The sequence below is a fragment of the Paroedura picta genome, chromosome 7 (assembly GCF_049243985.1).
Source record: "Paroedura picta isolate Pp20150507F chromosome 7, Ppicta_v3.0, whole genome shotgun sequence".
Taxonomy (NCBI): Eukaryota; Metazoa; Chordata; class Lepidosauria; order Squamata; family Gekkonidae; genus Paroedura; species Paroedura picta.
The window spans coordinates 39,606,612-39,622,603 of NC_135375.1; the positions used below are offsets into that span (position 1 = coordinate 39,606,612).

Below are 15,992 nucleotides of genomic sequence, written 5' to 3' on the forward strand. Positions count from 1 at the left end.
CCTAGGAGCTAAAAAAATGTAAAGGAACAAGCTGAAATAATACCATTAACCCACAAACCAAAATGTTCATCACAAAGAGGTCATTAACTGACACCTATATAGTTCAGATCAAAATGGCACGGCAATCTATACAGGCAAAGAAGGCTACCTCAACAGTAAATTCAGGAGATGACTACATTTTCATTTCTCCGTCCCTTGTGAGAAAGGACCCTGCAGCACTTGAGTTCCTTTGGAGCCTGTTCTTTCTCTGACAGCAGCCTAGGGCCTTCATCAAACCATTGTGTTTGTGTTCCTGTGCCAACTGCTGCCTTGCAGTGAGAGCAAAAACAGCTAGTACTGAGTGAAAAGTTTTCACCAAGCAAAGTACATCTCACTCCTTTTGTATCACCTAGTTAATGTGGTTTCTTTCACTGTATGTGGCTTTATTGCTCTTTACAAATTGGCATTGCCTGAATTTTTGACTACAGCAGAGAGAGGTCACACAGCATGATATATCAAGCATTACTGTTTTCTGCCCTCTTAGGTTTCAAGGCAACCTTTCTAAAAGCACTCTGGACCAATGTGTAGCCCTGGTGGTAGCAATTCGATCATGTCTACAAAATCTGCTTAAATTAGAATTTTAGTGCATGACTACAGAAATACGCTTGATCAAGCTCAGATTAAGTTCAGATTAAAGAGGCTACTCTGCATTTATTGTATTCTTTATATATAAGATATATTTAATTAATTTGCATACATCTTTTGGGTTAATTTGGGATACTCACACACATAAATGCCAGATGTTCAGACAATCAAACTTTGGGTGAACCAGATAAAGCAGAAATGGGACTACATTAAATGCTTTAACAGTTACAAGATTCCAGCACTGAAATCACTGAATGAATTCCACGTGGCAATCCTGTATTTATTTTAACTTTTTGTATATACATTTAAACACTCAGGTTCCCAGGATATAATATTGTAGACTGAACACATATACACATTTAGACTTCCATAATAATAATATTTCACATTTATATAGTTATTTTGGTTATTCATGTACTTCACACATATTATCTTGCGATTCTTAAAGGTAAAGGTATCCCCTGTGCAAGCACCAGGTCATGTCTGACCCTTGGGGTGACGCCCTCTAGCGTTTTCATGGCAGACTCAATATGGGGTGGTTTGCCAGTGCCTTCCCCAATCATTACTGTTTACCCCCCAGCAAGTTGGGTACTCATTTTACTGACCTCGGAAGGATGGAAGGCTGAGTCAACCTTGAGCCGGCTGTTGGGATTGAACCCCCAGCCTCATGGGCGGAACTTTCAGACTGCATTTCTGCTGCCTTACCACTCTGCTTCATGTACTTCACACGTATTATCTTGTGATTCTTATAAACACTTAATAAGTCAGGCAATATCCCATTTATAGATCACCTGTTCATGCATGTATTACAGTTTATAAAGGCGGATTTGTTTCTTGGTCTCCAGAAATATCCCTTTGTTAGATTATGCCACCACACCATCTTGAGGTTTTTAGTATATTAGTGGGCTACTCTAGGCCAACCAATAATTTTCCTTGTATTGTAAATTAAAATACAGGTGAAACATCATTAGAAATCAAACTACAAATTGTTTTAAATTAGTTTTATTCTATGTACATACAGAAAAGATAATAGAATGCAGGAAGCAAAAGAAAAATGCAGTTTCTTATTACCTAAATCACTTATGGGAGTGCATACATACCCTTCCTTGGAGATGGATCTTCTTGTTCCATCTTCAAGAGGTCTCTCAGAGGCAGGGTTCTTATTTGGTCCAGTCAGAAAGGTTCTGGCAGGATCAAAATTCAAAATTCCTTCTAAAGGAGAATTAGACCAATAAACAGTTTCCTCGGGATCTTTTAAGAGTTGAATCAGTATGCCCACCCCACCACCATCTGAGATGCTTATATGCTTTGGTCATTTTTGTGTAAGAGAGACAAGATCAAAACTTCCTAATTAGCAAAAAGCTAAAGCTTCAACATCTGATCAGCTGCTATTTTCTGCTATTTAGCTCATGTAATAGAATTTGTGGTACACTGAAAAGTTATATGAGACTTGGTTTGATCATAGGATTACCACATATTATAACTGAATCATACATATTTCTATAGGGAAATTGAGTTTTTGGTGAGATTTTCATCTTCTGTGGAACTGGATTGATGCAACTAATTTTGAATGGAGTTTGGATAATAGATGTTCTAATTTGTACAACCCCCTGCTTGCCATTCAAACCTCTTTCCTTTACAACTTACCATTCCAAGCCTTCAGAAGCCCTTAAGGGACTTTCATGATGGTTATACAAACATTTGCAGTGCAAATAGTCATGCAGATATGTACTCAATAAAGAAGTTGTGGTTTTTATTCAACCATTTTCCACATATAGGTATTCTGGGTAATAGAAAAAGGGGGCCACATAATCCCTCAAGCTATATTCATTTGTCTTTGTTGTAAGAAAGTACCAGAGTTTTACTTAATAGGTTTGTTTTTAAAAGACAGATCATAAAGAACGTAAAGATGGGTGAACATTCCTGTTTGGCTCACAATTTGGTTGCAGACTTCTACTAGCACATTCAAATGTTCAAAGAAGTTCTCTTAGACATTTAGAAATTGTTCTCAGTTGCATTGTAAACATTCTGCAAACATTGTTGCACTTTTTCCCTCCTTTCCCATCCAATGAATTCCCAATTCATCTGACAGGGAAGGGTTATGGGTTGGGTTTTTTTTAACCAAAATGATGCTTTCCTTGAGTACCTCAGGCATCCTGGGGGGAGGGGTTGCATAATTTTTCTCTTTAATATTCCAGTATTCTACATTTTCTGCATCACATCTGTTTTGGCCCTGAACCTCTCCAAGGAACTATATAGGAAACTATCTGGAATAATGAAAAAGTCAATGTATAAAGAATTATCTTCCCAGTTCCACACAATCACCCCAAAGGAATTGGCTTTAGAGCAAGAGGCAAAGAGGCTATTCAGTTACTCTTTGCTGTAAAACAGGATTGAGCTTGAAGAAACAGGTATGAAGAGAGGCAATATTTGTTTCTAGTCCAACTCCTGAATTTGCATCTGATTCACATTACAAAGTCTGCATGGCAAACACATGACCACCACTACTAGAACTTTATTTTACTAGACCTGTGCCTGGAGCTAAGGTTGCTAACTGTGGTTGGGAAATTACTGAAGATTTGGGAGTGGAGCCTGCGGGCATGGAGTTTAAGGAAGCTTCTCAAAAACAAACCAGAAAATGTGGCCTCCATAGTTGTAAGAATTGTAGTCAAAAGTTGTAATTCCAGGAGAACTCCAAACCCCACCAGGAGACTGATAACACTACCTGGATAATTATGTCAGGAATTCAATCCACAAGTGCACACAGACTGTTATTACTATAGTATGCAAGGAAAAGAAGACCAGTATTTTCAAGTTCTACAACATCTAATTTTTCTGCCTAAACTTCCTTGTTCAGAAAGCAGTGGTTCATGTTTTTGTATCTCCTTGTTAATAAACAGATGATGTTTTGAGCAAACCAGTCTCTCTGCTATAAGAAGCTGAGCACAGGAACACAAGTACTCTGATATTGATCTACATGTTGAAAGGAATCTAACAACTAGCACAACGCCTATGAGAACGATGGAAAACCCATCTAACTTGATGGCCCCTTGTAAGGAAGTTTCCTTCTATCTGACCACTATGAGCCATGTGTCCCAGAGTTGCCAGACAGAGAGAAACTTCTTTGGAAGGGGTCAACAAGTGTAGATCGGTTTTCCATTATTCTTCTTAGGGGTGGTGTTTGTGTTTAGGTTCTTTCTCCTAGCTGTGCATAAAGCCTCAAAATTGCTGGGCATAAAATCTATATGATCTTGAAGAAATTGTTCATTAATGTGGCCATTTTTGGAGGAAAATTTCATATGCCTTACATTTTCTGATTGGTTAAGGATGAAACCCATCCTTCCCACAGGAAACCAAAATATGAATAGTAGTAAGGAAATGTGAATAGTAGTAAGGATAGTAGTAAGGATGCCTTTGATAGCTTTTGCCTGTGAATCTAAGACTACTTGCCCTGCTTAGCACATTTAGCATGATGGTCAGAGAAAACTTACAAATTATGAATCAGCTAGAAACTACTTTTATTTGGTTGTACTCTATGTTTCTCTTCCCTAGCTTTCCTTGTTTACATGTGCATGCATAAAATAAGCTTTATAAAAATATATTTTAATCCTGATTTTTTTTCCTGACTAAATTTCCTCTATAGGCCAACAGCTCCACTTACACTGTTTGGGATCCAGGAAAGACAGAAAAGGGGCATTGTCTGTCACATACTCACAAGGGCTGTTCTGAGGAAGGCAATCAGAGTCACAAAGAGTTAATTTCCAGGTGGCAGCGGCTCTTTCAAAAAGCAGAAGGCCATGCATAAAAGTATTTTTTCATTCAGGCTTCCCATAGCATACCCTTTCTCTTTCACACTAGCCACCATTGAATCCCTACACCACCTCTCCAGGTGGTGTGTCCTTTTGCTCTTGTGTCCTTTCTCCAAATACTGGGCCCCACCTCCACAGCTCTGTTGCTCCCAACAAGAAAGCAGATTAAGAAGTAATACAAGGAAAATATCATTAGGGAAGGTACGTGGTAACAGAAGGAGTCCAGCAATGGGAACTAATGGTGGTAAACAGGAACATAAATTGTGAGAATTGTCAGAGAAGAAATGTAGGAGTTTGTACCAAAACAAATGGGGACAGAAGTAAGTGATAAGCTTGTTGTTATAAGGGTGAAGAATTAGGGAGGCCAGCTAGAGCAAAGGAGCAAGAGTGAATCAGGAGAAGCCACCCCCATGACTCACCATTTCACTCATGCAATTTACGAGACTTTGTCTAGCCCTATATGGATAATGACTGGGGAAGGCACTGGCAAACCACCCCGTATTGAGTCTGCCATGAAAACGCTGGAGGGCGTCACCCCAAGGGTCAGACATGACTCGGTGCTTGCACAGGGGATACCTTTACCTTTTATATGGATAATAGAGCCTCTTGTTGTGCAGAGTGGTAAGGCAGCAGAAATGCTGTCTGAAGCTGTCGGCCCATGAGGCTGGGAGTTCGATCCCAGCAGACGGCTCAAGATTGACTCAGCCTTCCATCCTTCTGAAGTCGGTAAAATGAGTACCCAGCTTGCTGGGGGGGGGGGGGTAAACAGTAATGACTGGGGAAGGTGCTGGCAAACCACCCCGTATTGAGTCTGCCATGAAAACGCTGGAGGGCGTCACCCCAAGGGTCAGACATGACTCGGTGCTTGCACAGGGGATACCTTTACCTTTTATATGGATAATAGCCTAAAGGTTTTAAGAAAACAGCTTGTTAGAGAGTACCTAGCTTTATGATTCTGTTTGACAACCACAGAAGAACTTACATACAGAATATATTTTGTTCTTCTGTATCCATGTGACATTTTTCCCCATACAATGGTGATCATCTGTAGAATGTTCCTTCTATATGTGTGGACCCCCTGACCAAGAGTAATGCAGCATTATGCCACAGGGTAAAGTGCACAAGAAAAGATAAAAATCAGTAAAACAAACAAGAACCTTCTTGTAACACTGAAGATATTTATGTCTGATCAAATAACAAGCAGGGGGTGTGTCCCACAGGAATTACAGGCTGTAATAAACAACAGAACTAGACCCAAAAATTATAAAAGTAGAGGGAAATTCTAGCCCCCCTTTCTTTCCTAACTAAATGTCAAAGGTAATATAACCTAGATACTTCTCCAAAAGCAATAACTGAAATGCTGCCACACAGATCCTTCCAATCACTAATTTCATTGAGGTCACAGAGTGGGGAGATGGGAAAACACCCCGAATATAAATAGCTAGTTACATGGTCAATGTTAGCCACTGTACTCATAAGCAAAGGTTCAGTGTAAAATGCATTCTGTTCAATGGCCTGAAAAAGTATGTAGTTATTTGTTATAGGCTAGTAAAGTAAACAAGTCATTCCACTTATCCGGTCTAACATGACATTGAAACACTCCCTTGAATTTGCTTTCCTTAATGCATTATTCTGTTGGTGATAAAAACAAGCCAAGGTTTTCCAGCAGCATCCAAAAACACAACAAAACTATCTAATAACCATGTATTTCAATCACTACCATAACTTTCAGTCTAATAATACTCAAACTGAGGGTTACACTGGTTAGATATTTAGATTGCATAGCAAGTGTATTTTATGTACAACATAGAAACATCAACATTATAGCAGTATGGGAAACACTGTGATTATGTTTCTGGGAGGAACCAGGAATAGGCAAGTGTAACATTCACTTTCTGTTTCTCTTCAGCTGGGGTCTAAGTAGGGTGAAAGAAGGCCAAGAGTAAGAGAACTCTGTAAATTAATTGTTAATATAGTGTTTAAAGTTTGTTCAAAGACTGTAATATAAAGCAGAAATAATGCACTTTGAAACAAAATGTGCATTTGGGTGAGTGTTTCAGCAACATTCTTTGGTATAGAAATATGCCATCAAATCACTCCTGAGTACCTTGTGGTTAATAGCCATTGATGGACCTCTGTTCCATATGCTTATCCAATCCTCACTTGAAGTTGTCTTTGCTTGTGGCCTCCACATACCTGTTTTAATACCAAGAGAGATCTTGGAGTTGTGGCAGATAACTCTCTGAAGATGTCAACTCAATGTGCAAATACAGTTTAAAAATAAATGCTATTGTGGGGATTATTAGGAAGGGGATACCACATACCACTATGATAATACTCCTGTATAAATCTATAGTGTGGCCTTATTTGGAATATTGTGTACAATTCTGGTCACTGCATTTCAGTTTAGATATTATACCATTGGAAAAAGTTCAGAAAAGGGCAAATATAATGATTAAGCGAATAAAACACCTCTATGAAGAAAGGTTAAAGAGATTAAGGCTCTTTAGCTAGGAGAAATTATGATTGAGGAGTGACATGACTGAGGTTTATAAAATTATACATAGGATAGAGAAGGTAGTGAGAGAAGTACTTTTTCCCCTTTCTTAAAATACAAAAAATTGTGGGTACTCAATGAAATTAATGAGCAGTAAGCTCAGAACAAATCAAAGAAAGTACTTCTTTATACAATGAACTATTAACTCATGAAATTCACTGCAACAAGTATTATTATTACCATGATTTATTTGATTTATAAACCACCCCTCCCTAATATGCTTGTTGTCAGCATGTCATGTTAATTTGCAGTGTTCTTCCAATTTTGGGGGGTGGGGAGAGTTTGAAGGGGTGAGGTGCATCTGGAAAACTAGGTGACCTTGCAACCCTAACTTCCCATTTTTCAATGTGAAGATAGAGCCCAAAAAGGCATTCAGATTCTTTGCCATTCCCTTATCACCCTTTAGTAAGCCCTTCACACCTTGGGTTTCCAAAGTCTCCACTGCCTCCCTATCTAATATGTAGATTCTTCTGCACTATATTTCTGCCTCCTACAACTCCTCTCCATCCTAAGTACTGATGGAACTATCTCAATTCTCATCTCAAACAAGAGAGTCCATGAAAAGAGAAATTCTAGAAAACAGAGCCCATGAAATCTCCTGATGGTGTGATAGGGTTATCTTACATGCCTGGCCATTAGATGTCCCTGGATTACTACTCCAGATCACAGAGGTCAGTTCCCTAGGACAGTGGTCCCCAACCTGCGGGCCGCGGCCCGGAGCCGGGCCGCAAAGGCCATGGCGCCGGGCCGCGGCTCCCTCTCCCCGCCCCCCCCGCAGTAAAAAACTTCCCAGGCCGCAAGCTTGCGGCCCGGGAAGCTACTTACTGCGGGAGGGCGGGGAGAGGGAATCAGGGCTGGGCCGCGCCCGTGCAGGCCATGCCTGCGCGGCCCGACCCACGGGCGTGGCTCGCTGGCACGGCCCGATGCCCTGCCGGTCCCCAGCCTAATAAAGGTTGGGGACCACTGCCCTAGGAGAAAATGCAAGCTACAGTAGAAAGACTCTGGCATTCTTCAAACTCTGCCTTCCCCCTACTTTATTCCCAAATCTCCAAGAATTTACCAACCCAGAGTTGACATCCCAACTCCAGCTTTCTTAATGTGTCTCAGTTCTCAGCATGCTCTTTGTTCTCCCGGGGGGGTTGGGCTCCGCGTCCGCAAGTGTATGTTTATGTATCGTATATAGATAGACAGACAGAGAGAGTACACAGAGAAAGTGTATAAGAACATTCCCAGCGTGCAGTTTGATATGGTACAACCTAGTCACAGATTCATTCATCATACAGGAATAGATGGAAGGAAAAGGCATCTGACCGCACTTCCTCCCTGACATCTAGTTTCCCATTAATTTTTTTTTAATGGAAGAACATTCAGTTATACAAGAACACTGATTTATGCATGCGGTAGAGCCTGGGCATCTTTTATTCACCTTACATATTTAGAAATTTGCCCAAGTGATTTACAGGGAGGAGGAGGAGGAGGAGGAGGAGGAGGAGGAGGAGGAGGAGGAGAAAAGCAAAACACTGAAAGTTATAACCACAATGAGAACTATACCTATACATAAACACACAGCTGAATTATCTTTGTCACAGCAAGAATAGTTATAAAGAAATGAATGAAATGTGACCTTTGCTGTTTACACATGAAAAACAATCTAAAGCAAAGAGCAAAATTTCAGAGGGTTTATAGCATTGTGTGAACGCATGTACAGCCTATAACAGAATAAGTATGTGGCTTACTGGGTCCAACTGGATTTCGGTACTATGACAGCTTTAAGATGACAGATGAAATATTATGTGCTGATCTCAATTTATTAAAGCACTGAATTGACTTGGAAGATTTAGCCACCTTTAAAATGTCCATATTTTAAGTTTCCATATGCTGAATATGTATGCAGATATCAAAAGGATACTTCAGGTGATTTATAATATTCAAGGTTGTAAATTTGGCTCATCTCTTAGCACTTCTATGATACTTAAGAATACATAAAATGCACTGTAATACTAGTTTTGTGATTCTTGTCACAATTTGAAAAACCTTTCAATAATATACCTTGCAGTATGCACATGTAGCTTTTGTCTCCCTGCTCATTGATTGGATAGTATAACTTTCTTAGATGTATGTCAGCCTGTGTTTGCTGCCTTTATTCAATAACTCTAAACTAGGTGTTTCAGGAAGCAGATAGTATTATGAAATAGAAGACATATATACACCTGTACTGGGGAAAAACAGTTTTAGGTGAGATTTAGTAGAGTGCAGATACTTAGCTACACAAGAGAGTGAGTATAAAGCAGACTACCAGAAAGGCTAACGTAGATAGATAGGTTGACAAGTGCTGAAGGTAGTGCTCTCTGAAGGGCAAGGCTTGTTTTACATGTTTTGGATCCAAGGAGAAGACACTGGTAAAACAGTTAGCTGGAAGGTATTGAATGAAGAACCCTCCCTGGGAGACCTGCAGTAGCTGGGAAGAGCCGAGAAGCAGGAATTGCTGACAAGTTGAACTCTTCATTGACTACACTGAAATCAGCACCCTAGTACAGAGCTGCCCTGCTTTGTCTGAGCAGGAGGAAAGGGGCACTGCTCCTAGAAGAAGATGAAGAGTTGGTTTTTATATGCCACTTTTCCCTACCCGAAGGAGGCTCAAAGAGGCTTACAGTCACCTTCCCATTCCTCTCCCCACAACAGACAACCTGTGGGGTGGGTGAGGCTGAGAGAGGCCTGATATTCCTGCTTGGTCAGAACAGTTTTAACAGTGCCGTGGCGAGCCCAAGGTCACCCAGCTGGCTGCATGTGGGGGAGTGCAGAATCGAAACTGGCATGCCAGATTAGAAGTCCGCACTCCTAACCACTACACCAAACTGGCTTTCAGGGCAAGGGACAAGTTTCAAGATTCACAGGAAAAGTTCCTACTGTTGCAAGAAAGCCCTCTTGACAGCCGGCACTCTGCTCCAGGCTCAGCCTCAGGAAGAGCATACCATGCTTTCTGTGCCTTCTACAAAGTGGATTGTGAGTAGGACTCTGCTCTGAAATAATGGTTAGTGAACCACTATTGATGTCTTTATGAGCCTCTTGTGGCGCAGAGTGGTAAGTGGCAGAAATGCTTTCTGAAGCTGTCTGCCCATGAGGTTGGGAGTTCCATCCCAGCAGCTGGCTCAAGGTTGACTTAGCCTTCTATCCTTCCGAGGTCGGTAAAATGAGTACCCAGCTTGCTGCTGGAGGGTAAAATGGTAATGACTGGGGAAGGCACTGGCAAGGCCACCCTGCATTGAGTCTGCCATGAAAACACTGGAGGGTGTCACCCCAAGGGTCAGACATGACTTGGTGCTTGCACAGGGGATACCTTTACCTTTATTGATGTCTTTAGGAATGTTTTTTATAGTTGCTTTCAGGTTTATTTAAATAAATTAGATTTATATTTTGAGTTCATGAACTCAAGGCTCTTGGGACTCAAGGGGTTACACATAGATAAAGACTATCACATGCAATTTAAATAGCAGCCCATCCTAGCTGGAGGAAGTTTGCTAGGGGTGTGTGGGGGGGATTGATTGTGAAATACTATCCATGCCTCTGTAGCAAATGAGAATTTCCCTTTGAAGGAGATAGTGGCTCACTTGTTAAACAAATTCTAATTTGACAAGATTTTAGCCAGTTATGTTAGGGCTGCCAATTCCAGGCTGAGAAATATCTGGAGATTTGGGGGGAGGGATGGAGTCTGCAGAGGTAGGACTTTGGGAGTGGGGACCTCAGCATGTTGTAATACCATAGAGTTCACCCTTCAAGGCAGCCATCTTTTTCCCCAGGGGAACTGATGTCTAGTCTGGAGATCAGTTGTAACACTGAGATCTCCAGGCCCCACCAGGAGGGTGGCAACCCTAATTTTAGGTTGGTTTCACATCACCCCCTCAAGAGAAAAGCAATCAGGAGTGCAGTGGCAGAGCAACTGAAGAGTTTCTTGGATTCATTTGTCCTTTACTCTTTTCAGTCATGCTTCAGGCCTGCCTATGCACACAGATGGCCTTGGTTGCTCTGGTGATCTCCACCTTCAAGTTGCCAAGGACAACAGCTCTTTGTTAGCACTCTTAGATCTGTCATCTGCTTTTGATACAGTGTAAATGTTGTGTATTTTATTAATCTCTGTTTTATATTTATTTGTTAATTTTTTGTTTAAAAAAAACAATGGTTTGAAAGAAAAGCAGGGATGCAATTTAAATCAAATTTAAATAAAGTTCTTCATTATATTATCCTCCTCCAAAAAATCTTCCAGAAAAAAAACACTATTTGATTATTACAGTATTACAGATATTGGGGAGGATCCCAATGGAATTACCAAGCTAACTATTAAATTAGCAATCAGAGTATACTTACCAGTGTTCATACTGCTCCCATATTTGCAATTCACTATCATGAACGTTTATATGTTCTTAAAGGAAAAGGTAAGGAAAGACACCTTTCTTCCACCACACAGTCTCTGAACCAGGGTTTATATCATACAGTGAAGAAATATCAATATAAACGTAAGTAATTATTCAAGGAATATTTTACTTTTAATTTTGGATTGTTTTGTTACCACTGTATGTGTGTGTTTTGTGGATTGTTTTTATGCTGCTGTTTTATTATTCTATTGCACTTTTCTACTTTTAAGCTGCCTGAAGCAAGTTCCTGCCTATAGGTTTTCTAAATCAATAAAAAGTGAGTATACAAGGAGTTGGGCATTATTTTCTTTATTATACAAATTTTATGATAGTTGTGGTTATTTAATGCAGTGGTCCCCAACCTGCGAGCCGCGGCCCGGCGCCGGGCCGCGAAGGCCATGGCACCGAGCCGCGGCTCCCTCTCCCCGCCCCCCCGCAGTAAAAAACTTCCCAGGCCGCAAGATTGCGGCTCGGGAAGCTTCTTACTGCAGGAGGGTGGGGAGAGGGAATCAGGGCCGCGCTGCGCACTCCGCATGCGTGGCCGGGCCATGCATGCACACATGCACCATGCGCAGCCGAAATCGCTCATGCTCAGCACTTTTGCGCATGCGCACATGTGCTGCACATGCGCAATTTCGACCGTGCATGGCGCATGTGCGATATATGGGCATGGCCTGCGCATGCGCGATGCGCAGGCGGGGCAGTTGCCCTGCCGGTCCCCAGCCTCAGAAAGGTTGGGGACCACTGATTTAATGCATCCTTCTGACGCTAGTGATTTCTGATTTGTGCATTTTTTCATCTTTTAATATGACATGGGAATATTTTATATGAATTAATTACTATTTGAACTATTAGGCAGAAGTCATAGAATCATAGAACCATAGAGCTGGAAGGGGCCATACGAGCCATCTTTTCCAACCCCCTGCTCAATGTAGAATCAGCCTAAAGCATCCATGATAAGTATCTGTCCAGCAGGAGCTCACTACCTCCTCGGGAAGGTGATTCCACTGCTGAACTACTCTGGCTGTGAATCCCCCGATATCTAGACAATACCATTCTTAATGTAGTTTAAATCAATTACTGTGGGTCCTGTCCTATGCTGTCAATAGAAGTTGCCCCCTACCCTCCTCCATTTGATGACCTTTCAAATACTTAAAGAGAGCAAAAGGTTGTCACTTGGAGGAGGGCAGGATGCTGTTTCCGTTGGCTGCAGAGGAAAGGACACGCAGTAATGGGTTTAAACTACAAGTACAACGATATAGGCTAGATATCAGGGGGGGAAATTTCACAGACAGAGTAGTTCAGCGGTGGAATAGGCTGCCTAAGGAGGTGGTGAGCGCCCCCTCACTGGCAGTCTTCAAGCAAAGGTTGGATACACACTTTTCTTGGATGCTTTAGGATGCTTTGGGCTGATCCTGCATTGAGCAGGGAGTTGGACTAGATGGCCTGTATGGCCCCTTCCAACTCTATGATTCTATGATTCAATCATGTCCCCTCTCAACCTTCTCTTTTCCAGGTCAGGGTGAGTTATAGATGTAGTAAAATAAATACTCAGGAATAATTCTCTTTTTGCTCTGTGGGGCTGACTCTCAGGATAGTATATGAATTTTAAATAATTTTATGCGATATAGATTAACTAATGGTCAAAATGAAACAAATGTAGTACATAATGGAAACGTATTATACCACAATTAGCCAACATTGTTTTTTTCAGAAACAAAGCAGTAACTATAAATTTATCTAAAACATTATATTAAAGAACATATCCTTGTAAAATATTTCAGACAATATATCAAAAGTAAATTTTGTTATTTGCAATCTTTAACCCAATGGAATAACAACAATAATATTTGAAAAGGAAGGGGAAAATATCTTAAGACTTCAAACTATGATTCTCAAGAATAACCATTACTAAATATATATCTTTGTTGCATAGAAAATGCCAAGTAGCTATCAGGTTTGACTAGTGAGCAATACCTTATCTACTCAGATCACTACATAGTCATAGATAGCAGCAACCATTGCTTAAAAAGATGGGGAAGATTCCACTGAGATGCTGTTGCAGAAGGCTATGACTAAGAATACTTAGGTTTCTCTTCAGAAAGCATGAAGTAGGGCCTGGAACCAATTCAGAATAGATGTAATAGTGATTTTACAGGTGGATTAATGCATAAAAGAAGTAGGTAACAAAAATGCTGAACAATCTATTTAAACATGAAAGAGAGATACTTAGCAACTTTAAACTTATGAGAGTCTTTTTTTTTCCTCTTAAAAGAATTCATCAGGGCCTGGCATACCAGAGAGACCACTTAGTTGACTATACTCTCCCAAAGGTCATTAAGATCATCTGTGATCCCTGGCCCAAAAGAAGTACATCTGGCCTCAACCGAATCCAGGGCCTTTTCTGTCCTTTCCCAGACCTGGTGGAATGAGCTCCTGGAAGAGCTAAGGGCCCTGATGGAACTGATGGAACTAAATCAGTTCCATAGGACCTGTAAAACACAGCTCTTCTAACAGGCATTTGGTTAGGCCAATGAACGTTGAGACAACTTTGATCAAACATCAACAGACCTTCTCCTACATGGATATCTCCCCCAAAACCAACTGGCACAATTGATTTTTAAATTGTTTTAATAGTTTTTAGGTTTTAATATTATTTTAAATTAAATTATGACAGACTGTAAATTTACTATGTATATAGTATATTATAGAATCAGAGTCCAATAGCAGCTTTAAGACCAACAAATATTTATTCAGGACGTGAGCTTTGTTGGTCTTAAAGGTGCTACTGAGTCTATTGTGCCACTTCAGACCAACTTGGCTACCCATTTGAATCTATATTATACTATGTATATTTTATGTATTTGAATTTTGGAATCTCTCCCCCCCATGCTAGGAGGGGCAGAGTACAAATTTAAAAATAAATAAAAATAAATAAAATAAAGCTAGAATCTCTAATGTACTCAATGAAATTTAAAAGACTGCAAGAAAATATACATCCTGCATTATATTTAATCTATCTTTAAGAAACAAGATCACGTACATTCTCAAAGCAGGTGTACATCAAAGCAGGTGTACATTCTCAAAGATTATGTACATTCTCAAAGCAGAGGACAGCGAAAAAAGCTTCCAGCATCTTTTCATCTTTTGCTTTAGTTAGTCAGCTATCAAGTACTTCAGTGCAGAAGAATATCATGAATGCTAGGGTGATACAGATACTTTCTAAAATGTGAAAATCTGCTAATTTCTTTTTTGACCTATGCTTCCTTTTTATTAAAAAAAAATCCTGAGAACAGTTAACAAAGTCAACTTTTAAGAAAGACAAAATCAATATTCTCAGACTTACCATCAATGAGGAAGGTAGAACAGAAAACTTTATAAAGAGAAGTGATAATTTATTTTTTATCATCTTATGTTTAATTTATTTTTTATTATCATCTTATGTTTAAAGTTTGCAGAATATACTGAAAGGAAAGAGTTCAACCAAAGTTATTGGTTTGGTTAAATCCCGTGATGCTTACTTGAATGTTGGATATAGTGGAACTCAGAAATATTTAGTTTTGAGTAGATCATGTGACTAGGCAGGCTGACTTCTCAGCATTAGTTGGAATAAATTCTTTTGCCTAAGTCTGTGTCTTGAGTTATTGCCTACAATCCAGAAACAGGACACCATTTATTCACTCCTGGGGCTTTGTTCCCAATGGGCATCCTTCCAAAACATCTGAAGTATGAACACTCATGTGAGTATAGGCTACCTTTTCCCCTGAAGGCTCTGGTGAAGGAATTATTTTAACCTGAGGTATAATTCTTTCCTGAACAAGTACTAAAAGTATTATATTTTGCCCAAGGCTACATTTTTGGACAGTGAAGAACTTCAGCAACAGCTGACTGAATAGAAAGACAGACCTAAGTCCCAATGAACCTTCCTAAACAAGTTAAGTTTCTCATGTACAGCAATAAAGAAGGGGATTTTCAAACCTTGTTAATGTCTTACTTTTCTAACTTAGTACTAACAGCCTTTTGAGTCATGTTTTCAGAAGAAAATTATATATAGCTATACAACCTATGGGTTTGTACACTTCCTTGACATATCATTTTGTTTATTGCTATAGATTGTTATCTATAATCAATTTTCTAGTGATCAATTATCAAGCATTTTTGCACTGCACTGAATAAAAGCAGAATTAAGTACTCAAAAACAAGAGGGCTTTATTCATCTGGTGCTGAACAAGATTTATTTAATACATATTCCAAGCCCAGTATGTATAAACCTGTCACTTTATTTTCAGAAGCCTTGGAAGATGCAGCTTCTATGTTGAAAACTTTTGTACACTAGACTCTGAATGTCATAATGCATTCATATGCCCAAGGCCATATCTGTCCATTTTTAACAGAACTTTTTACTATAATTGTTAGAGGAAAACAGTCCATATGAAAAGTTCAGCTAATAATAAAAACGTGCATCATACAACAACCCATTTAAAGTGTATTAAATAAATTAAATACATTTGCTTACCTATGGCCTATTATGTACATCACAGGTGTTTCCCCTTTACTATCACTTTGCATTCTTTATAGTTCTTCATTGATTTT

At 39.8% G+C, this 15,992-nt stretch overlaps 1 protein-coding gene across 3 annotated transcripts in view; it reads right to left on the minus strand.

The window, feature by feature from the left end:
• The window catches only part of LOC143842419 (uncharacterized), a 168,155-nt gene that overhangs the window by 93,871 nt on the left and 58,292 nt on the right, over positions 1-15,992 (minus strand). The window contains exon 3 of one of the 3 annotated variants that reach the window (XM_077347575.1): positions 6,541-6,629. The exons of the other annotated variants lie outside the window; for them this stretch is intronic. Within the exon in view, the coding sequence (XP_077203690.1) occupies positions 6,541-6,629 (89 nt within the window). The remainder of the gene's footprint in view (positions 1-6,540; positions 6,630-15,992) is intronic. 3 annotated transcript variants of the gene reach the window in all.